At 40.6% G+C, this 25,203-nt stretch overlaps 1 protein-coding gene across 1 annotated transcript; it reads left to right on the top strand.

Annotated features, from left to right (window-relative positions):
* The first annotated feature begins 965 nt into the window (after positions 1-965).
* On the top strand, positions 966-24,782 carry LOC111218895 (neurabin-1-like). Its single transcript, XM_022741380.1, has 19 exons — positions 966-2,900; positions 12,177-12,309; positions 12,629-12,749; positions 13,127-13,231; positions 13,623-13,761; positions 14,683-14,841; positions 14,976-15,029; positions 15,595-15,824; positions 17,067-17,163; positions 17,262-17,397; positions 17,578-17,729; positions 18,291-18,615; positions 18,702-18,759; positions 18,849-18,920; positions 19,439-19,640; positions 20,255-20,299; positions 21,423-21,539; positions 22,674-22,862; positions 23,497-24,782. Exons 1-19 carry the CDS (start codon positions 966-968, stop codon positions 23,653-23,655), a joined length of 4,428 nt encoding a protein of 1,475 aa, XP_022597101.1. The 3' UTR covers positions 23,656-24,782.
* Positions 24,783-25,203: the final 421 nt, after the last annotated feature.

Below are 25,203 nucleotides of genomic sequence, written 5' to 3'. Positions count from 1 at the left end.
CTCTCTCTCTCTCTCTCTCTCTCTCTCTCTCTCTCTCTCTCTCTCTCTCTCCCTCTCCCTCTCTCTTTCTCTCTGCTCTCGTCGGTCGCGAGCGCGCTGCACCGACAGACAGACTTTTGTGCGCGCGCAGCCCGCGACAGGTCTGGAAGTACAAGGAGGAGGCAGGAGAGCTCTGCTGGAGCGGGGAATGATGGCGGTGAGCAAGAAGAAGGGACGAGTTTGATCCTGTAAAACTGGGACGTTGTGGGCGATCATTCGGCGCCTAACATGATGAAGCAAGCAAGAGGTGAGTTGTTTACAAAGTTGTTTACCTTTGTGCGGTGTTGTGTGTTGGACTAGTGTTAACATTTTCAACGGATCGTACTTGAAATGCCACAATGAATTCAGACAGAGGCACTAACTAACGATCGAGCTGTATTGAACTGTTGGCCTTCAGAGTTTAACTTTGTCTCGGCTTTTTGTCTGTGGTGCAGCGTTACCACCAACACTAACATTGTTTAACTGATCCAACTAAGTACAGTACAGGTTCATAGCTAGTTAAAGTTACTTTCAGCGTAAACAGTTTTGACTTAGCTAAGACCAGAAGTCAGATAACCATCGACATGCATACAAACGGTTGCACACGCGAACTAACGATAGCCTTCTTACTTACAGTTAACGTTAATCTAGCGATACTTGATGTTTTCATTTGAATTTTGATAGATCATTTATTAACCAGTTTCAAGTGACTGTCTTCGGGGGTAGTGAGGTAATGGTGTCCGGTCTGTATTAACAGATTTTACTGTGTTTCACTGTGTAGGTGATTTCGCTGTGACTGTTTAGTTGAGACAACAGTGCTCCAGAGAAGCGTCGCCGGACCATGGCACCGCATGCGTAAAGTGGAGGGATAAAAGTTCACCACCGAAGAGCTACAGTCTCTCCAAACCCGACTTGTCTAATTAGGCTGAAGTCATAATCAAGCAAAAATGATTAAAGCGGAAAGCAAAGGAGGCGAGAGGACCCTGAGGAGCGCTTCGCCTCACAGAAATGCATACAAGTCTGACTTCCACGCCATTAAATGCTCCTTTGATGGGCCAAAATCTGAGGGCGCTGCCAAATCGTATACAAATGGCTCCAGTGACACCCGGGAAGACTCGAGGGGGAGGCCTTTTGGGACCCGAGTGAACAAGATAAAGAACATATTCCTACAAATGGATGGCCAGCAACAGGAGTGCCAAGAACCGAAAGTGACTGTAAAGCCTGATGTGTCCCAGGTTTCCCCACCAAAGCTGCAGTATCCAGTCAACACACACAGAGTTAACTTCAATACTGCCTCAAGCCCCGAATCACACAATTTAGATAAAACTCCCAAGGGGGAGGATGTTGAGATTGACAAAGTGGCTTTGGCAGAGAAGTTTTCTGTGACCAGAAAACTCTTTGAAAGGGGCATCAAAGACCAGCCAGCAGCTGAAAAACAGTCTCCAAACAGAGTAGTGAATCGTTTGTCCCTGGGAAGTTCCTCTGACGAGGGGAAAAGCACAAGGAGAGTATCAGGATCCTCTGAAACCACTATCAATTCAGAGCAAACTCCCACATCGACAGTTAAATGTAGAACAGATGAGAAGGCTGATGGTGAGAAAAAGCATGCGGCTAGAGTGTCACTGAATGCAGGACCCATGTCTAAGAGGTTGGAGAATTACATGGCTGAGAATGACTCGGAAGACAACAACACAGCTGCTGCAAAGGGGGTGACGGTGTCTGCTAAACCACACGGTGTCACTGAACACTTACTGCCTACCTCTCCAACAAGGGACACCTTACACAAACCTACTTCTCCTGTGAAAGAAGCCACAAACTCTTCACCTGTAACTAATACCACTAACAAAAATACATCCCAGACAGCATGCGCCATTAACAGATCACCAGCCTCTGGGTCTAATATTGGGCTCAAACCAACAACCCCAGTTACTAATGCAGCTTACAAGTCTGTTTCTCCAACAACTGATGCCACTCACAAACCCCTTTCACCAGAGCAAACAACCCCAATTAGCCATGGCTACAAGCGCTCCTCATCATCCTGTGATGGATTTAACAAGACATCTGTTGGTGGGGATGAAGGCAAGCCACATAGTCCGCCCCCAAGGGATATGAAGCAGCCTCTACCATCAGCTAGTAGCTTTCAGAACACCAACAGGGCCAAATACTCTGAAAAAGCCAAGAGTAATGACAATGTGGTACATAGTCCTACCAGGGACAAGCCACCCAGCCAAACCTCATCACTGGACTCCAGGGGGGTGGGCACAGTACGGGCAGAATTGGTAGTTGTTCAGAATGAATCTTCAGAGAGTGAGGAGAATGAAGACGAGAATGTTGGCGATAATGTGTTTGAGGAGGAGAAGGTGCAAAGCCCCAACGACCTACCAGCAGACCTGAGAAGAACCTTTCCAGCAGAAAAACAGAACTGTAACGCTCCTCAGGTCATAGTAAGAGATGTCGCAAAAGAGACACAAAAGTTAGCAGAGACTGTGGGTGAAGGTAGACTCCTCGACGACATAGAGGGATTTGAGTTGAAAGAGGAGAAACAACAAGACTGTTTAGTTGTGAGTCAAGATGGTGATGATAATCGTGAGGAAGATGATGAGGTAGTAGAGGAGGAGACTGAACTGGAGGAGCAGGTGGGCCAGAGCATCCTGGATCGAGCCTCTCCTGTGGTGTACGGTATTGAAAATGCAGCCTTTGTGGATGACAGGGATGTAGACCAGGTCCTTAGGGAAGAGGAGGAGGAAGAAGAAGAAGAGGAAGAAGAGGAGGAGAATCAAATGTATAGGGAGTACGATGACTGTTATGAAGCCCTCGGTCTGTCGGATGAGGAGGAGCCTCCCCCACAGAGGAAAATCAAGTTCTCTACGGATCCAATTCTGGTAAGTATTTTGTGTTGTGTTTACATCTCAACCACATCTCACTTGAAGCGCCTAAAAACATATGGTGCAGCACCGTCATTACAATTCCATGTGTCATTGACTCAGCATGTGTGAGCTAGGTGTTTCCCTGCAGACACACAGACAAATTAGTGGGGGGCTGTCGAGCATGTTGTCGTCACAGCTACTGCACTGTATCATTGGCCAAGCTCTGAGACAGTTTAGAAAATCTAATCTGTGGTTTGTTTAATCTTAGTGACCAGGGAGGTGGGTAGACAACCTAATCTACTCAATTTTACAAGAGATCAACAGAGATTGGAGAAGTTTGGGGATGTAGGTAGCAAAGTTGTTTGTGATATTTTTGGAAATATTGTTGACTTTGCATTAAAGCATGTGAGAGTGGGGCCACAGCTGAACGAGGGCAGGAGTGAGACAGAGACATGTGAAACTTTAGACTGTACAGTAGAAGTAAGAAAACATGGCTACCCCTGAGTCACTGCATTGGATTGGTATTTTTTACTCATTCAGAGTGGTTCCCATCTGTTCATGAATCATGTGTTGCACCAATGGGGGACTTTTCACCACTGTCCAACATGGATATGAGGAATTCAGGGATTTTATTCATCCATATGATCTCTTTTACAGACCATGGCAAAGTTATCTCATTAACACCGGAGGAATTCCTGATTTTTTATTGTCCATTAATTTATAAGGATATAAATCTTTAATGAAAAGCAGAGAGGCACATTCTTTATTTTTCCTTCTCTCTGGATTTCCTCATGTTGTTAGTGTTAGTTATTGAGTGGTGTCATGTTTCTTCACTGAGAATAGAAGTCCTACAGTTGGGTTTGTAGAGCTGGGTGATGCTGACAAAATAACTGATACTTCAATATTTTTTACTTTTGAACATGGTGCTTTTACATACTTATCTCAACAAGGGATCCACGGTTCCATATAGCCTGTGTGCAAAAGTCATCATCAATACTTATGATAATTCATTTTACCTTCCTAGAACAGTTGGCTAAGTTTGAAGAAATTACAGTTTTGTATCCCAAACTGATTTTCCAGCTGGTGTAATCTCTTTTGGTATTGCCACACATTGTATGCTGTAAACATTGCCAGTGGGTATTTTAGGGGCGTGGTGTAAGTGGAGGTGAAATCTTCCACCATGGATATTCTACTATCACCATATCTAATCAACATTTTTCTATAGCAGGGGAAAACAAATCACTCCAGTGCATTCCACACAGCTTGTGAACAGCTCAGTGTTTATCCAGGCCTTAAAATGTGCTGTTATCTCAGGGTGTGGATCCTCCTCCCCATCCCAGTCATCCTGGCAGGGGGTCCTGGGAGAGGGGACCAGAAGCTGACCTGGAGTGGAGGGGACACAAATAACAGTGCTCTTCCTCCACCCAAAATGGAGCTCTGACAAGAGACATACGCAGCTTTATAGTTCACAACAAAATGCTAGACTGTGTCTGCTCTCTGTAGTAGCTCACACAGGCTCCATAACGCCCATGAGAGAGAGACTTTATGCAAAAGATTGATGCAAAGTTGTAGTTGTTGATATGTGGGCTTGTATCGGTATACGTCCCCTCAAAATATTCTATGGTAATTCACAAAACCTGTCTTTTTTCTGGCTCAGAGCTGTAGCCAATGATATCGACTTTGTGTTTTGATGTTTTTTGTCAAAGTGATTGAACTGGGTTTGGTTGAATGGCATTAGTTGTACCCAGATATTTCCTACAACAGTGAATGTAATAGGGATGTGAAATTCAATTCAATAGTGAATTGTATGTACTAACATTATGTAGTAAATGTTAAATACTTTAAATATTAGTTGGTATGTACAATGTTCAAAAGTATTTAAAAAGAGAAGAATTCAGACACAGCTTTTGTTCCTTGTCTCCATGCTTATAATGATCCCCAGGGAAAAGCTTGGGATAGATGCAAAATGGAACAAACATAAGGTGAAGATGAGTAATAAGTCCAAAATGTACAAGCATTCCAGTTTCCAGTTAGCTTTTTATGTATAAAATATATTAACTGCACTAACATGTGCATGCAACTGACAGGCTGGAAAGAACACACAGATTTGTCAAACAGTGACATATGCACTATGGTTAAAGCCATGGGGCCAAGCTTACGTTGTATGTGTGATAGCCAATTAAGTCACATAATTGTCCGTCAGCCAACATTTCTACCTGTGGTCTGGCTAACAGAAACCTCCCGCTAGCACTGGATCATTCTTCACAGTCTGTTAGTCTGAGCTGGCATTGTGACCAAGCGCACTTGAGTCGTAGCTAACTAGGAGAGAGGAAATGCTTTGTGTTACTGTCCCACAACAGGATTAGCTCCCTACGTAACTTGAGTCTTCGCAACAGAGGAGGTGTCCTGTGCGGAAGAAAGGTCCTTTTTATGAAGGAGAGATGATGTCCAGTTTCAGCATGTATAACCCTTATCATGGTTGAAAGAGAAACTAGATGAAGGGGGCTTCTTGGGCAGTCAGGACTACTGCACACTGATTTGATAATTCCGAAAAGTGAAGGTCTTGTCTCAAGCCAGATACTGGATGATACTGAATGATTGATTGCTGCTGAGTACTTGACAGGTAGTTGCATTGTGATGAAAATGTTTTAAATAGAAGTAAAGAGAAATAAAATAGAACTGCATGGTCTAATTGAAAAAACTCTGCAATTGTTTTATACCTTTATGTTTTGTGAGAAGATTCTTCTGCATATATGTTAACACAGAGTCACACAGTAGGACGTTGAAATGCTGCATTCCTATTGCTGCTGCGTCAGTATATATGTTGCTACACCCTCTGGTTCTATGAGCAGTATAAATATTGCACCACTGCTTAAATCATATCTTTGGTCTTTATAGTGAAGAGATTGTTTCCTCTATTACTGCAAATAATGAACCTGTTACATTAGATTTGTGTCTTCAGGCATTTCCTTATCCAGAGAGACATTTTTTAGTTTATAGTTTACAGGTTTGCATCTTCTGAAATTTACTTACACCCTGAAGTATAGCAAAAAGCAGAGTTATTGAATGATTAATGGTCCCTGCTGTAGGTTTGTTATCTGCTTGGGGACAAAGACTCAGGGTAGTTTGGGATCTTGGGATACAGAGGTTGTCTTTTTGATTTTATGTGTCATGTTGCCCTGGAGAACATTTGGAACAGGAGTCAAAACAGGTAACCATAACAGAAAAGAAAATGTCTGAAACTGTGACATGCACCTGCTGCTTTGCCCCACCCCCACAGAGTCACAGGAAGTACCACCAGCAGTTATTGGTGAAGTGAACACATTGTCCCTTCTTGAATATACAGGGTGTGGTGAGGAAGTGTACAGGTCATTGTAAATTAAAGACTCAAGCATTTCTTTCTTTGTTTGCACTGTAGATAATTACACTGTCCACACAAGTCACTAGTTTACTAGCATACACATCCTTTTGTCAGTTTGGCTTCCCATATAGCCGCAGTAACACTTCTGTTTAGTATCTGTAGACATTTCACCAGGTGTCAAACAGGCAGTTTACTACACATTATTGTGGAACCAAATAAGTGTATCATATGTGTCTTGTGGTGTTCTAACAGACGTCCTGAAAGTTCAGTGTTTCCCACTATAGTGACTGAGTCCTATACTTTAACTGCTACTGGCTACTCACTGAAACTCTCTGGTTGTTTAGAAGTGCCCTTGAAATAATGATATCCAGTCCTCACCAATGCTTTGTATCATGATCTGTTTATTCTCTGTTGTCCACAATCTGCAAGGTCCATAATGTCCAATTAGACTTGTATACAAAGTTAAAGAAAAAAACAGTCACGAAGTTGCCCGAGAACAGTCAAAAACTGTTTGCTGCTTCTTTACAATGAGGAACACCTGTGATTACTACCTTGTGGCTTAGATTTTCTGTGGACAGACTCGACCGTACATCACATCCCCTAGTGCTCGGAGAATTATCACACAAATCAAATACATGGATCCTACACCCACAGGATTAGATTCTATGCACGCTGTCATGCACACCCTGAATCACAGGCACACAGAGAGGGCCAGTAAAAAGACAGACAAGGATGGTAAAAACCTCAATGTACTGTGCACAGCTCTACAATGAAATAAGATCATACCCATTTGAAATGGTAAAGAAAACAGAAAATCAATATGTGGCTGTCTGTGTTGATTTTGTGGCAGGCTGCCATGAATAAATCATTGTATTGGAAACATTGAGAAGTGTAAAAATATTTTCAGTTCATTATGAAACTGTGGTGGGATAAATTAGACTTTGGCAGCCTGCCGCAGGTAATTAATGGGAAACACTAAAGTTCATTTTGCCAAGCCAGACGATTTGTCATTATTTATATAGGGTGGAAAGTTGAGATTTTAATTTCACCAGGGCAGGATCCCCTGCTCTTCAATCTGTATTTTATGTGATTAGTGAAAAGCAAAATGGGCATACTCCATGTTTGGACTCAGGCCTGTCTGGCCAGCCCATCCCATAGTGTTATGCTTTCCACTTCCTATCTGAGATGTGTCTTCTGCTGGCCAGAGGAATGTGTCTGGCAAGACTCCACCCTCATCCAACCAGCAGAGAGGCCCTCCCCTTGTAGGATGTGAGTTCCCTCCAGCCACCTGGGCTAGTGGGTGACTATCTGACAAGATGGGGCAGAATACTAATGCAGTCAGCTCAATGCTGTTCATTAAACAGCTTGGCTTGGGATGAGTCTTTGGCTGATTGTGATTGCCTTTAAAAGGTTTCATTATGTGATTACAGACAGACACATTAGTGAATGCTGTGTGTTTTCATTTAAAGTTAAGAGTAATTGTGTGTTAAACTTTTCAGCGGCCCTTGCAGGACAGAAGTAGCTGTTGTGGGCCATTTATAAACAAACCTGTTCAACCTGTTTATGTTTTTGCACTACTTTGGAAATTTGATTCCATTATGGCAAGCTGCTGTTCTCAGACTCCACCCCCTTCTGCTGTAAGTCATACATAAATACTTTGAAGTTCAAGGCAGGAAAACCTAAACATTGTTGTTTCAGTTACAGTCACTCAGTGTGGACTCTACAAAGTGTTAATAATTCAGAGGGCATGCTTACAGAAAGTACTAGATATATATTTTGTTCTTTTTCCTGGTGTGTTTACACAGGATCTAAAAACTGGGCCCCATGCCGTCTTTCCTAATTACTCTATGATCTGCGCCAGGCCAACACCCCTGACCCAGCTCACTCTCACAGCATGTTTTGATTTGTTGTCTTTTTGTAGGCCCGCTTACATGAAGAGCTCCCCAATTCAGTGGTCAGCCCTCATTTTGCACTGGCAAGAGATTTCTCTGGTTTGCTTTTCCTCGCAGCTGCTGACTCATTTCCCACATTGGTATTCTGTTGTGGGGAGGGGAATGAGGGAAAGATGGAAAGGGTTTCAGTTTGGGTGTGGGCATGTGTACATCTGTGTGTGTGTGTGAGCACACATAGAGAGGGCAGACCATTGCAGTTGTTGAAGATGGATGAAAAGACCACACATAGTGCTGAAGCTTTGGAAGAAATTTGAACAGTCTGACCCACAACACAACCCCACTGACCAAAACAATAATTTACGGGCAGAAATTGGCATTAAAAACACATTAAATGCCTCGTTCTATATAAACTTCCAGGGAAATTGTTAGTTCTTTGCTCTCTCATACTTGTTGGAGTCGTTCTGCCTGATCAACAGCTGTGTGTTTTGGTTTTAGCCAATTGCTGGACTGTGCATTTGCTGAGCAATAAAAGAAAATGAGTGCTTGGTCTGATACCTGGAGACAGTAATAAGTGTGGTAAGACTTTTTCATGAGGGAGAGGCTAATAAAAAGATTGATTTCTGTCTTTCTTGTAAAGAAGACAGTGGTCAAATGATTAGGTTCAGCAAAGAACAGAACATTGTTTGAAAAAGGCCTTGGAGTCCATGGCAACAGAAAAGTCAGACATTGGAGTTGAGGGGGAGGTACGGCAGAGAAGCCAAGCTGTGTTGCTGCTGCTCAGCTAATGCCGGGGCTCAGGGTGCAGTGGTGCTCCCTATATTCTATTAGCCTACATTTTCAATCCTTAATTACTAAAGTCTCCAAAGTCTAAACTAAGAAGCATCTTTCATCCTAATGAAATTTCTGGCTGCTCTAGTTCTGTGAATCCATTTTAACTGTCTAAATTAGAAGTTGATAAGCTTTGTCAGGCCTATTTATAGAAGTGCTTTCAAGCTTGTTGTTCAGACATGCAGAATTGGTTTAAAGATGCAAGCAGGACAGAAATGTCTAGAGTAGCTTGTTGTTTATTTGGAAGTTATAATCCTTCCTCCCCTTTGTGATAAAGTTAAAATCAATCTACCAGTGGAGAAAAGTACAATATATGGGTCATAGAGTATAGACCTATGGCAATAAGCTTGTTCAAGTATAAAAGGAAGCAGGAGGATCCCAAAGGTGGAGGATTCACTTGAGTTGATGGAGGTCCGAGGCCCCATGAATAGCATTCCTGCCTTCACCACGGGACTGCAGCATTGTGCATAATCTACCAGTTTCTAATGTTCTTTCAATTGGTATGAGAGGGGGGTACCTGCAGGTGTACCAAATCAGTACATGTACATCCATGTGCTGATTTTGGTACAATATGCACATATGGGCGACACAATATAATTCCACTTGGATAAATGAGTGTGACAATCAGTGTGATGTTGTAAAACAGAAGCATATGTTGTAATTCACTTTGACAAAGTAAATGCAGAGTTTAGTCAGTTTAGTGAGTCTGGAAACTTACTATCTACACTGTTTTGGGCTGCATCCAAAGGTTACACAGAGAGGAGGCAGAGAGACGGAGGGAGAAGGAGATTGTTTGTGGTTGATTCCTCATGTCTTGACATGCTGCAGGATCTAGACCTCAGCCTCTGTTGCCCAGAGTGAAAATGTTTACTTGATTACATCATAGATGCTCATTCCAAATGTTTCAACCGTTCTAATAATCCCATAGTTTAGCATGTTATTAGAACCCTACATTACAGGTGTACGAGTGTTCCACCAAGCATGTTCCCAAAACAAATCTTTAGAAAACCCAAGTAAATAGTTATATTTTCACCAAAGTATGGCCAAAATAGACTGCCTCTGTCTCAACCCACATATATGACCTTATCAACTTGGTTTGTTCATGTTATATCCTGGTTCCTGCTCTTGAAAGAACTGCTCTGTACAAGCTAACTAACTTGACTTCACCTGATAATTTCATCCCCAGAAATGAATACTTTTGAAATAAACAAAATGGAAACACAATCTTTTGTTTTTTAAAAAAAAACATTTAAAAGGATTGAAACGGAATAAAAAATGTTTCCAGAGTGCACACATTGCTTGAGGGCACAAAGTTAAGGTTGAAGAAGTTTCAAGAAGTCCAGACTTCATGGTCTATGTTAATTGCCACTGTGAGGCTTAAAGCAATCATATTTATGCATTTCTCTTTTAGGAAATTATGAGAGAAATTGAAAGCAACAGAATGAAGCTCAGCAAAAGCTCAATATGAAGACTCATTTAATCTTTCTCTTTGTTCATAGCCTACCTGCAGTTCATGTACTTTCCTGTTTACTTACTATCCCCACTTTCCCCTGTTTTACTCAGTCTAATCAGTAAGTCTATTATTCAGTAAAATTACCATTCCCTTCTCTTACGCAGAGAGAAGCCAAATTATCAGCTTGCTCATTATCAACTTAGTCAGCTAGACCTTTTGACATTGACGCCAACATCCTGTCATGACTCCACCCAGATTAAATTATGGCCAAGCAGGAGGTGTACGTTACCAACCCATAATCAGACATTAGGCCCTGATGGAGTCTCCTAACTCTAACCTTTTTTTTATATCAACAATGCTTTATCTGTAATAACTCTCTTGTTCTTCTCAAGATTCCCTGTACTTTTGGGACTATGTCAGGTTTACTGGCAACTATTTTGATAATCAACAATCATTTAAAATGTTCTTGATGTCAGGTTTTCTACCGTTATTTGGATGGAACAGGACATTTGAAGATGTCACCTTCACAATGATGTTTTCATGTTTTCTTTTCACTATTTACTTCATTTTTGTTGAAAAGATGAATTGAGAAAAGAGCTACAGGGTCAGTCAGAATAATTATAATTGTCTAAAATATTGAAAATAATAGTTTTCTGCAGCCCTGCTGACAACTTTGTCTTACAACATAATGACCTGTTTACTCTTACTACATTGCAGTAACTGAGTCACAACAGATGGTCATCTCCAATCCATTTTATACTGAATATTATAGGTCTCATTTACGCTGAACCGTGGAGTGTTTTTCAGATTGGAATATGAATGCAATTCCTACTTGATAGTATCAGTGGTATTCGAGGTGAATAGCACAGGATGTTGCTGTATGCAATAACCTTTAATGCTGGTATTGAGCACTGGGTAGTGTTTGTTGACTGAAGGTTAAAGGATTCATTTTCTTTTGTTTTGCGCTTGATTTTATAACTTTTTACTGTGCTGATGACATCACTTGTCTCTTCCAAACGTTGATCTTTGCTACATCCACTGCTTAGTTCTTCCCAGCTGTGTCCTACTTTCCACGCTGCTCATGTTCTGCCGAACTGTGTGTGTGTTTTTGTGTGTGTGTGTGTTCGCGCGCGCATGTGTATGTGTGCATGCGTGTGCGTGCACGCTTTATAATTCCAACCAGAAAACAGTCTCTGGGACACATCCAGTGCTTTGTGAGGCCTGCCTGCAAAAGTTCAGAGTCTTAAAACTCTGATAAAGTTCATCTTTAGTGTGTCTTGGGAATGCATCTCCTGCCTCATTATCGTTTGACACTTGATTTATACCTGTGCAAAAAATATGACTGATTGATGCATTTTTAATTTATTATTCAGCTTTATAATCTCTATCATACACTCTGAAAATGAGAACAAGGTTGATGAGTAAATAAGTGCATTTGAGTGTCACTGTTCCAAATCATCAGCAAAAGAGCTATGCTGTCCTTCAGCAGCTGTTAAAGTGTATTTCAGTGGTGCACTTGCACCTTAGTCCAAAGAATGTATGTAATGCTCCCTATCCATGCAATTTCTGCCAACTGAAGAATGTGTCCTTGTTCAGTTTGCCCAGATAAAATAACTCAAAAGTGAAAATCATATGCCTATGTCCGTGCAAATCCCGCAGATACCCATCAACATAAATCTGTCTGATGCTTAACTGCTTGCTAAGGATATAGAAGGTGGTGTATTGAAGCCATGCACTTGATGTTTTGACCAATACAGGTCTTCAGTACCTTCTCCAATGAGGATTATGATCGACGAAATGATGATGTGGACCCAGTCGCAGCGTCTGCAGAGTATGAGCTGGAGAAGAGAGTGGAGAAGATGGATGTGTTCCCTGTGGAGATTGAGAAAGGTGAGATTAGTCAGGCTGAAGGTAAATTTCTATGCGTCATTAGAAACCAGTGAGGGACATTTTATATATTTATATATATATATATATATATATATATATATAATATATATATATATAAAACATGTTTTCAAGGTGCATAAAAAGTAATCACTTTGTATTTTAACAATTTTAGGTTGGGACTTTGGTTTAGATTTTGCATCAGTGATATTTAATCTTGACATGTCGAGATTGTCTAGGGCATAAAGGTGTGACATTTTGCCTGATTGTATGCAGTTTTTTCCACCAAGCAAAAATCTTTTTCAAATTTCTTCACATTTAGGAGACAATGGGCTTGGCATCAGTATCATAGGAATGGGAGTGGGAGCTGACCAGGGTCTGGAAAAGCTTGGCATTTTTGTGAAAACCATTACAGAGCGAGGAGCAGCTGAGAAAGATGGACGGTGAGTTCCAGCGGTAAAAGTCCCTTTTTGCTCAATCCCTCACTTAAGTCTCGTTACAAGAGTCACTCTAGTAATATTTTGTATACATTCTGAAACTTGGCACACACTCACTGTACACTGCACCACAACAGTTGCCACGCTCTATAAATTCCTCGTCCCCCACAAGACACAAAAAATCAGATATATTTATAACTTCACGAGGAAGCTAAAGAAAATAGTCTCACTACTTCTCTTTCCCAGGCATCCCAGCTGCATTGAGGCTACTGCATTTTTTTTTTAAGCTTTACTACTATGCTGAAGTTAGTGCATAACTCTTTGGGTGGGGTGGGGTGCTTTGAAAACATCTCCCTTTTAATCACTGTCTTCTGTCTTTCTAGCATACAGGTAAATGACCAGATAGTGGAGGTGGATGGTATCAGTTTAGTGGGCGTCACCCAACTGTTTGCTGCTACAGTCCTGAAGAACACCAAAGGCACAGTGAGGTCAGCTCAAAGTCCATCTCCTTCCTCACCTAGAAAAAAAAAAATGTTGACAAGAATGAGCCAGTGTTGTGTCACAGTGATTGGTAAACAGTTGAGTCTGTTTGTTTCCTGCAAGTCCCAAAGGCCCTGAATGATGTGTGTTTCTTTTTTCTCTTAAATGAGAGAGAAGTGAAACAAACCCAAAGTATTGTGGCATGTTAATGGTTTATCATAGGGAAATGAAACGGACACACGACGGGGTCAGTCCTAAACTGCATCCCAAAATTTGCATTTCCCTGTAGCGAGTGAATAAAACATGACAGGAGCTGTAATGTGCTATTTCCAGGCAACATGTAAAGTATTCCATTAAATTGGGCACTAACAAGTTGCATTCTTAAAAAAAAAAAAACAGGTTCCTGATTGGACGGGAGAAGCCAGGGACACAAAGCGAGGTAGCGCGCCTCATTAGCGAGACACTGGAGCAGGAGAAAAACCAGCAGCAGCAGCAGCAACAACACATGGATGATCCCTATGAACACTCCACAGAGGAGGTGAGTCCACTGGACAGTTGCTGCTCAGTCATATACCATGTTCATGTTAAATGGGATGGATGGAAGAGATGGTTACCACTTGGGAGTGTTCACTCCATCATGATGGTTTTGTGATTATAGAACTGGTTACGTGAGTATTGAAATGCTGTGTGTTGACAATATAACACCACAACAGTTCAATTTTGGTTTAATTACATTGGATGACGAGTGATGTGAGGCATTTATATTTGTCTGGTTTTCAGGCACGTCCTTATGATTAAGTTGGACATATTTTTCCAGTCGTAATTACTACTTGGATGTTAACATGAATGCTGTTTACAATAACTCCAGCAGTAGCTCTTTTTCTACGCCCAGTCCAATCCCACCTAGCTGAATCAGGAAATGAGCAGCTGGATGTGAGTAAGCCATGTGTCACCATGTGCCACCATTCTGCTGTGTTGAAAGGTGTTCATTTAACTGCTGCCTGTGTGCCAGAGTTGTGAAATGTTTGCTTTCCGAAGTTCAAGCAGCCACAAGCCATCGTTTTTATGGTAGACTAAGCAGAGAATATATTTATATATACTGAAGCAAACAAAGATGAAAAATGAATGTTGCGTAACTTACAGTAAGGAAGTGGACACTGTTACTCCTGGCTCTGTGGTTATGCAAAATATGTGCATATGTTTGAAGGCATGTTGTTCATGTCAATGTGTTAATGACACAGACACGTTGCAGGCATGTATTGCCAAATTCCTACAGTGCCTCACCATGAGCCAGCCCACTGATGTTTGGTTATCAGGTATTGATTAGAATGTTCTCTCCAGACTGTGGTGGACTGTGCTACTGGGAGTGTTGTTGACACGTGCTGAGAATATTCCCGGGCTTTTTAAGGGTGTGTTGGTGTTTGCAGTATGTGATGCCAAGTGTGATATCATATTTCAGGAGGAGCACTATGAGGACCAGGATGGAGCAGATGAGAGGATCCTGGGCTCCAGTTTCTCTCCAGGGCGGAACGTCGAGGTGTTTGAGCTGCCTGATTCCGAGGCCTTGTTTATGCCAACCAACATGGACAGCTCTCAGATGGCCTTCAAGTTCAAAGAGGTATCAAACACCCCATGACTATTGGTCTTAAGTGATTTTAAAAAAAATTCAGTAGTCTCCAAAGAACCAGAGATTCAATGACATACAGTAATGAGTGTAACCAAATGTTCTATTTTTCCTTTTTTGTTTTGTAGCTGCAGCTCAAACACAGCATTGCCGCAGCTGAAATAAATCAACTAAACGAAAAGGTATGACGAAAATTAAATCGACATTTTTTTTTTTTTTTTTTATTATTGTCAAGATATTCACATAATATGAGAGATAAATGTGCACCATACTGTCAGTACAGATGAATGCAGTGGCATGTAAGAAACCAAAACAGAGTAAACATTCAGTTATTTCTTCCATCAGTAATTGCACTGTGCATATTGGATTTAAAAGTTTTGAGAATAGTGGTTTCTTAGCAGCATTTTTGCCTCTGCTTTTAACACTTATGACTTCACAGTGACTGATGATACTGATACTGGTCATACTTATTGTAAATAAGTTTTGATAACCTCTTGGCAGGCTGTACACTTAACTTCAGTAGAAAGATCACAAGTTTGATCTGTAAAACTGCATGTGACATTTTGTTACAGTACGTTGTAAGAGTAATAAATGGGGTAACACTCAACAAGTGGGCAAAATGTGTGACCTAGTTCTTCTAAATTACTATTTAATGCAGTAAGTAGCACACAGGCTGTCTTGAGCAACCTGCTGAACAAATTCAGTTTAACATGTCACTGAAGTTAACATGCCACCCTCTCTGTGCAGCTAAGGGCATCAGAGGAGGACAAATCGTTGTGGGAAGCCAGGGAGTCTGCACTGGAGCAAAAGATCGAAGATGGCAATGACAAAATCCTGAAGTTGGAGAGTTACTGGCTGGAAGCCCAGGCTCTGTGCAAGACTGTGAATGAACAATTAACTGAGACTCAGGCTCAGTATGAGACCCTGGACAAGAAGTACAACAAGGCCAAGAAACTGCTCAAGGACTACCAGCAGAAGTGAGTTTGTTTGAAGCTACACAACATTTCACCGTTGGGGGGGGGGCCCACTGCTATTGGATTTAGTGGTTTACTCAAGTCATGGCATTGAGAGGAATAGTAGATACGAGTTATAAGCTGGTATCCAACCATGTGGTGCTTTATAAACATAGGGAGGTAGGTAAGAAGCAAACCAGTGCTAAGTTAACATGATACGTACTGTTAATATTCTAATAAAGGGCTATCAGAATCAGTCTTAAGACACTAATAAAGTCACTCCCAGGAAAGCTGACTTGGTACCATGGTGCATTCTGAAGCCTGACTGAAGCGTATGGAGAATATTGTTTTGCGGAAATGGTGAAAACGGAGGATCTAACTTCAGTCAGGGTGGAGCATAAGATTTACAACAGAACTATTTATGATAACTGAAATACTAACAGGACGCTGCATTTCTCTTAAGCAAATGTCAATAACATTTTCTCACATACCCCTGTGGTATCTTAACCGTGCCAATAATTCTGGTTTTAACTGCTGAGGTTTTGAGATTTTGGTCCCTGAGATTTCTGCTGCCACCCCTATACAGTGGGTATGGATGGAATGTCCTTTGTGGTGTTCAAAGGATTGTAGAATTACATTTTAAAAACCCTGTCAAGAAACAATGTCCTTGTTACTTGGCTTGCAGAGTAATCATGAAAACTGTTAACTCAAATTGCAGATTATCCTGCATGATGAGAACATTGTTTACATGGCAGTGTACATACAACATTGGAAAATACAGACACAATGCTGTTGATTTTTTAATGTTTAATGTTTTGAAGAGTACAAATTAAATTCCATTCACTTTCTTTGTACTGGGGTGATAGAACTATCTGCATGGCTTGACACTGTTAGCTGGATTTTTTTTCTTAATTGGGTGAACCTTTGATTCAGAGCGATCACGGGAGGCTGTTGAGATACTGGATTGTTGTTGTCAGCCTTGCCAGTGTAAAACTTTTAAGAAATCTTTGTGGGTAATCAGGACAAGCAGTGGAGGCAGCATTCTGTTCATTGTATTTAATTAGTAAGTATTTATTCATTTACACTCTCTGTCTCCAAACAGCGCACATGGTTTCATTAAACCAAGGCAAAACTGTGGTCTTGTGATTTTAGTGAAGAGAATATATGCCAGTGGAATTAGGTAGTTTGGTGATAATCACATTAAATAGATCATGTTTATAAGCTACAGGACTGATGGGAAACCACATTTCCTTCTTTCCTCCCCAGAGAGATAGACTTTGTGAAGAAAGAGGAGGAGCTGAAAAAGAATTTAGATGAAAAAGACAAGTGGTACAAGGATCAGCTGGAGAGCCTACAGAACAGGGTAAGACCCAAGCTCAGAAAATAAAAAGTGCTTATACACCACAGCAGACTCACTAGAGACACTGTAATGAGCCTTGGTGTTGTTTTGTTTGTCCACAGATAGCTGTTCTGGAGTCCAGAGGGGCGTCAGGTGCAGAGCGTCAGAGCGGTCAGGACTCTGCTGCAGAGGACAGACTGAGTAGCCAGTGCCCAGTCACCAACACACAATCTGTTGACTCGCTGCTTGATACAAAGGGTTATTTGTTTTTAAATTCAATGTACAACGGAAGTACACATGCCACATTTTCATTGTGTGATCTGTAAAACATTCACAAACACACATCATAAACTCCAGTGAACCCAGGTAAATAATTAAAACTGTGACAGTGTATCATATGACTAATTTGGTATGGATTTGTTTTTTTCTCTGCTGTAGAGCAAGCCTGGAGTGAGTTGGTCCCTGAAACCGAGCGCCTGGACACCAGTGCACACAGAGAGAAAGGCTTGCTGGCTCAGAAAGCCAAACGCCAGCCTCCATCCCGGAACAAACTGAAGGAGAGCCTCGCAGTGGCCTCAAGTCACTCTCAGGTCAGCCAGGGGCAGTTACATTGCTTAATCTACTGCGAATCAAAGTCCATTGTTGTAAGGGCTTATTATTGAATGGAACAGTCAGCCACCTAATGTAAGGTGCAACATGAAATGAAGCCTCATCGTGACATATACACACTCCATTTTTTATCTTATGCAGTGATGATGGCTGTGAATTTTACTGCCACGGTGGCTGAGCTGCCTTCTTGTAAGCAAAATTTAGAAAAATCTCAAATCTGCCAAGAAAGAAAATTGGCAAGGTGTGGTCCACTGTTGAGCTGTTGAAGCAACATACCCACAGCTGTTCTAAAACACAACAGAGAACGTCCTAGAATAACCTTTTGCTTTTGCAAAACAGCAACAACATACCTTTATAATGAAACAGTAATATTTGATAGATTGAAAGTAATTAAATAGTAATACTGATAATACAATTTTCTAGCCTAATTTTGGTAGAATGTTACATACATGACTGAGGAGCAGGGCTTTCTGTTATATAAATATCTCCTTATCCCCTCTTCCCTGCATTGTCCTTGTAAATAATTAGCATTGTCTCCGCAGGAAACTGAAGAAGAGGACGAGCAGGAGGAGCAAGAATCTCCCAGGAGGAGGAGGTCCATCCAGGAGAGCCTGGCTCTCCCAGTGCCTGTCTGCTATCCTGGGAATGGACAGAAAGATAATTCGGGTGAGGCCAGAGATGGATCCAGGAGTAAGGTGGAGCTCAGCAGCAGCCCGTCTTTGTCACCATCACAGGGAGACAGTGTTGAGAGCATAGGAAGTCCTCCTTTGTCTCCTCCAAAAGACATCTCCTCACCACATTCACCCTCCGGATTCATGCGAAATGTGAAGAAGAGGGAGTCCAAAGGCAAGGGCAAAGAGCTCAAAGGTACGTAAGACCCGAATGTGATGGCTGCTGTATTAAAGCTTTCTCTTACATTGGTACTGAGACTGATTATTATGGTTTCATTCCAGAGGAGTTAAATGAGCCTTCATCAGCAGGAAAAACTAAAAGGCGATTTCCAGATTTTGGGTAGGTCTCCACAGAAATCACTATTATTTGTTTTCAAGTTTCCCACCATTTTATACTAACTGAACAAATGTAACCAATGATCAAAACAGAGGTCTCCGGAAGTCAGGTGGCAAAGGAAAAAAACATGACAAGGAGGCAATGAGAGCATCTTTGGACAGCAGGTACCGTATTACTACTACCACTTGAATACTATTTGTAATTTTTTGGCTTGTTGTGGACCTTTTTACAACGTTTTGAAACATTTGTTGCACTTGTACATGGCTACATACAGTACTGAGCTGAAAATATTACTAGAAGTTATACGGATATGTGGCGAAATTCTTTTTGTTTCTGGATTATTAATGGAAACATTATTACTCACTCACTGAATAACATAAGCTCATTTAAAGGTTTTAACCCCACAAAGGCCAAAAGAGCCGTATTTCCAGTATTTCTGTTATTCTGTGGGTATAAATATTGACGTACACAGTATCAGTTCTACATTGTTGTTGCCAAAGCTTAATATAGAAAATATAAATATAGAAGCATGCTTAATTTAGATTATTATTAATATAGCTTGTTTCCCCCCTCCTATATCTGATAGTTATTACTTGTTGATTAATTTTTATGCGACATATGATATATTAAGCTGTCACATACAGTATGCAAGCCTGTATCTTCTTTTTTCCATAATTCCCAGGGGATCGGCGGAGTTACTGGAGGAGTCTGGAGGGAACCTGTCTCCTGCAGACTCAATGACCTCCATCCCTACCTGTATGCCCTTCACCTGGTTTGGAGACAAGGAGAGGGACAGAGACAGGGAGCCCTCCTCTTCCAGCAGCAGCCTGCCGTACACTGCAACTGAGACCAGCAGTGAGCAAAGCCACGAACGCAAGAATAAGGTATGCAACTTTCCTCTAATTTAATGTGAAAGTGAGTATCCAGCACAGCGTCAAGATATTAGTTACATAGTATTTTAGGCTACATGAGTGAGATGTAATGTCAGTGGGGTCATGAACTTGATGCCTCTCAGTCATCCAGCTCTCACCATTGATGATTTGGCCAGCTGTAAGACAGCTATTGTCTGTCCTCCATCATCACAATGTATTTTTGGCATCACTGAAAGGGTAAAACTGGCCGACACATAATGGGAGGCTGTCTACAGACATGTGCCATCGAAAATAAGCTACACCATGCAGAGGCTACAATAACTGGATCCATATGTCTATGGATCCTTCCAGCTAGAGGGGGAAGGACTTGGTGGCTTTTCAGTGAGTTTGCAAATAGTGACACATCAAATGCATCCAGTGAAATTCCTGGCTAACTGTCATACACGCTGTGGTTGGGCTGATGTTCCCACGATTCTGTTTAATGAGTTCAAGACATGAGCTGAACCAAAGAGAAATGATTACTAAGAGAATTGCTTTGGTTCTTCTGCTGTGTACGTCATGGTCGTTTTTGTCAGTGCTTTACTGCCTGGATATTTATCTGACTGAACCATGTTTCCTTTAAACAGACAAATCTCTCCTGGTCCTCTTTATTCAGTCGCTCATTAGATTTGGTACAGTATACAAACTTCTGTTTTACCTTTTTGATTTTAGATGACACGTTAGAGCATCACTAACAAATGCAGCCTTGAGATTTGTAATTTCTCACCTCAACGCATCCTATGAATCAGTCACTGTTTCTTTTGCAGTGGGTATGTGGTAGTGTTATTTGAAACTAATGTTTAATTTAATTTAATTTTCCTTTTATTCACATTCAGAAAGCCTTGTGGCTTGTATTGGAGGAAACGGATGAAGCCAAAAATAAATTGTTTCAAGGGCTTGTTGCACCAGCTAATCGAAGTTTGATCAGAGATTTGTGTTTCTAACTGCTACGTTGTAACTAACTTGTAATGTGCAGCCTGTTTTTTATAGTCAAGTTCTCACACTGTGTTGAAATTAAACAGTACATAGCTGGTGCAACAGCCCACAGGTCTGAATATTTCCCTTCTTCCAAATTTAACCCACATTTGTCAGAAAAACAAGCCACAGTTTAACTTTTAGACTTTTTTACATGTAAAACTGGCCAAACAATAACAACAACAACCAAATGGAATCTAATCTAATAGTAGAATCTGCTCGACAAAATTGAAAACATTACCCCATACCTGAAGTTTGTGTGTTTCTGTTCTTTAATTAGAAGAAATGTTAGTTGTAGTAGTTTAGAAGTTGCTGACGCAGTTGGTGGTGGATTGGCTTAAGTTTTAATCACCTTGAATATTGTGCTTCACAGTAGATACTTGATCTTCTCCCTTCCTTCCACATGTTGAAGATCACAGTCACTCATTGCACTTAATCAATGACCTGGATTACTGCCACTGTAATCAGTTGAATTCATTTATCATCATACTTTCAGTCCTTTATTTATATTATGCACTTGTGGTTTCCTACTCTATTCTATCTCTTCTTTCACTTCTCCACCTTTTTTCTCATTATATCTCTCTACCTTTACTTCTTCCCACCCATTCTCGTCTCTACTTGTTTCTCTCTTTATATCTTTATCGTTTATTTATTTTTTTTTGTCCTCTCCTCCACTATCATGTATTGTCTGTTATAGTTTGTCCTTCTTGTTTTAAATATATTTATTGTTTGGTCATGTGTTACTTTAGTAAATGCGTTCCTTGTTTCCACTTGTTCCAGAGTTTTTCAGTCATAGATGATTCTAACGCTGCCAGTCCCAGTTCAGACATCTCTGGGTTAGTTGCTGAACCCAATCTGTCTGGGCGCTCACACACTTTAATCTTCTCTTCCAGTGAGGTGAGTGCTCTCCTTGTTGCACAGTCACAAAAGCTGTGTGGGACGCCTTGATGCAGCTGAAAGGGGACATTCTCAAGCATGCTCTTTGAGCCTCCCCTCTTTCATAGCTGAGATTAAATCATGAATGGAGAGGGACTAGAAGAGAGCTGCATGTGTGTGTTAGAGCTGTTTTGTCTTACAAGTCTTGCGGCTTAGCTTTTCTTAAGTCAGCTGTGATGTTAATAGTTTGAACTTTTGCCTCTGTTAGAGCTGTCAACCAGTGCTTCATGTTTTACTTTACAAGCTTTGACAGACCATAGGACGATGTTGACTGCTCTGCTGCCTGCTCAGTGGTGTTTCACCGTCTGTTTTTATTCATTTATATTTATTTATTTATTATATTAAGTCATTTCTTTTCAAGTGTCTCAGTCTCTCTCAGTAAAACATATGAAGACGCACATTGACATGCATCCGAGAATGTTGATATTTTGCTGTTATTGCACGCATTGTTTTCTCAGCACTAGCTTGGGGAATTCGTACACCGCACACAGTTTTGCTCATCAGCAGAACTTGCGCTACATGTCCTTTTTCCTTGATGTATGTGCTGTAGTTTTTTTTATTTTTTTTTATTCCGGCCCCCAGCTTCCCTTTCCTCTAACTTAAACTCCTTTTCAGCAGTTTCCTCACAAAAGAATACGTTTATTCAGATTAAATAATTTCAAATTCCATTTATTTCAGTGATTTTTCATGAATGAACTGGAATACAAACTCCAATGTCAGCATTTCATCAATTGTTTTGTAACTGTGCATTAATAACACTGACCCAAACTGTCAAACACATGATTCATGGCATCAAACGGCTGTTGCTTATTGTTTACAGGCACCAACTATATATCTTTGCCCTAAGTCTTTGTAATGTAATTTTTTCATGCACTAGACACGAGTAATAACCTTTTTCCTTTAGTATACAACAACATATGACACAAAATAGTTAGTTACTAAAATCCACAAGGTGGTTTTCAGAATCCTGCACCGAAATAGTCAGGAAAAAAAAAACACTTCAACAAAAAGAATAAAATGGTAAGTCTCTTACTAAAGCAACAGTATGCTTATTTTTATAGTAATATCTGTTTGTATTATCTGTGTCCTCTGTAGACATTGGATGATGAGCCAGTAGCTACAGGAAAAGAATATCAGTGGCAGAACCGCCCTGTCTCTGAATGGACCAATCAACAGGTCTGTCACTGGTTGATGGGCATGAATATGGACCAATACACGCCTGAATTCACAGCTAAAGGAGTCGACGGACAGCAGCTCTTGCTCTTGGATAGTGACAAATTGAAGGTAAAATAAGTCATGTAGTCAGGTCTTGTCGGCCTTTGACTGCCACCTTATGGCCAGAAGCATTTAAGCCAGAGAGAACACTGTAATTCCCAATTCATATTTAACATCTCTGCAGCCTTGGTGGGGAAAAGACAAGGAGAGAAAATTACAAGATAAAATGAATGACTTGGGATGATAGAAGAACTACACATCATTGCTGATGTGAAGGACTTGTTTGGCAAAACTCACACTGATCATATGAAGTTGAGAAGAAACAATTAGTTGCTTAATCAACTAGCCGATCATCATAAAATTCATTGTCTATAATATTTAGAATTATTAAATGATAATTCTAAAAGGTTTAATGGTTCACAGTTTTGTAAAATTGTATTTGCTCCAACCTATAACCTTCAAGAATATTCCCCACTTAAGTTTTCCTTGTATGACAATAAACTTGACGTCTGTGGATTTTGCACTTGTTTGGACAAAACACGCTGAAGATCTCATATCAGGCTCTGGCAGCTCTGAGAATACAGCAGATTAATCAATGATTAAAAAATTAGTTGCAGAGCCCTACTTTGGTTAACTTATTTTTTGATATTAAAGAAATATGGTAGCATTATTCTGCCCTAAATCTGTGCACTTTTTCCTTCAGGCACTTGGTGTGTCGAGTCAAAGCGACCGTTCAACTATCAAGAAAAAGCTGAAGGACATGCGCAAGGCCCAGGAGAAGCTGGAGAAACAGAGAGAGAAAAGAGAGAAGGAGGTTCGACGCAGTGGGAAGCTGCCAGTCAGTACCGACTCTGTCTGCTGAGGTAGCAGCTCTGCACTCTGAATTTATGTAGCATAAAAGCTCATCACCATGCAGAACTCTGAGAAAACCTTTTTTTTTTTTTTTTATACTGATAGTGCCATGCTCTTCATGTCACATGATGTTAATGCCAACAAATGCAGAATGTGACTATGCCAGGAGTGTATCTATTCTGACTGAGGTGCCGGTTGTGATTTATGTTCATACTGTAGGTCCCATTTCTTTTCTCATCACTACTTCCTCCCAAATATTTTAACAAACTTCAGCTTAAACCATTTTCACCGAAAGATGGGGAATGTCAAAAAACACAAAAGTTGGGTGTGTGACCAAAAAGGTATCCTAACATTTTTTACCACTAAAAAGCTAGAAGCTATAATTAATTATAAAAAGTCTGTTATCAGATATTATGTAGTTGTTTAGTTGTTGCAGATCATGCACACATTTACCTAAGTCAAATGTATACTGCTTTTTCAGCATTTTATATTTTTGCTAGTATAACTTGCCTGTTTCCATGTACAACTCTTTTGCAGGAATGATTATTGTACAGTTCAGATAAAAGCACTATATTTGTCTTTTAAGCTTCAATGGGCGACAAGGTTTTAAATGTATAAATAAGTTTTATACACGTGCCTATTAACTGCATATCTTTTTTTTTTTTTTTTTTTACTTAAAAACCATTGTTCATTTTATACTATCTAAATTTTCTACTAAGTAGAATAGCTAGGCAGTCGTTTTTGCTGAATGGAAAGCAACACACAAATCAAGTGGGAACAAGGTGAATGCTGCTTCTGCTGTCCCTGACTCTGACTGTATTGCTGCAATGGTACCATGATGCTCCATGTAAATACACTCAGCATGCAGGTCTGCTACATGTACACCTCACTGGTCCATTAGACAGTAAGATGAGCCTATGACAAGGACTTGTGTGAGTCAGGAGCACAGCGTCGTGAATGAATGTGAGGCTGAACGACGAGAGTTGACAGCCAAACTGAGGTGCTTCCTTTCTTCTTCTCAAGCATGACTCCATGTTCTGTATAGAATACGACATGATGGACTGCAAGAAAATTATATTTTCCACCTCTTCTGAATTGGAGAAAAATTTCTTGGTACATACAGCATCAATAAACTAATTTTCACTTTACCTGATGTGTTTTTCTTGTAGTCTTCACGGCTCTTCATTATGACTTAAGTGTTTTGCATTAACAGTGAGTACCAGGTAGCAACAGGGTATGTTAATTGCAGGATTACAGTGTAGTACCTTGTTTACATTGCACAGGTGCTTGTACTTCTCTGGTCGCTCACTGTAATCTACAATAGATCACACAAGGCTGCTGTCAGCTGGCAGTTTCACAAAACAAATTTTCCATCAGATAAGGACCAACATTTTTTTTTAACTTTGGGGTCATTCTACAGAAATGTCAACTTACGGAAAGGCAAGATGTCTTTAAAAAAAAGTTTTTTTTCTAACATTTAAACTTGGACCATGCTATTAGATAACTCATTGACTTTATGAATACACGTAAATGACATCTTAATTAAATGTGTCTTTTT

This window comes from Seriola dumerili, unplaced genomic scaffold (genome assembly GCF_002260705.1).
Source record: "Seriola dumerili isolate Sdu_G_001 unplaced genomic scaffold, Sdu_1.0 BDQW01000052.1, whole genome shotgun sequence".
NCBI classification, from domain to species: domain Eukaryota; kingdom Metazoa; phylum Chordata; class Actinopteri; order Carangiformes; family Carangidae; genus Seriola; species Seriola dumerili.
Note: the sequence above shows the minus strand (reverse complement) of the source record. Positions and strands in the feature narration are given on the sequence as shown.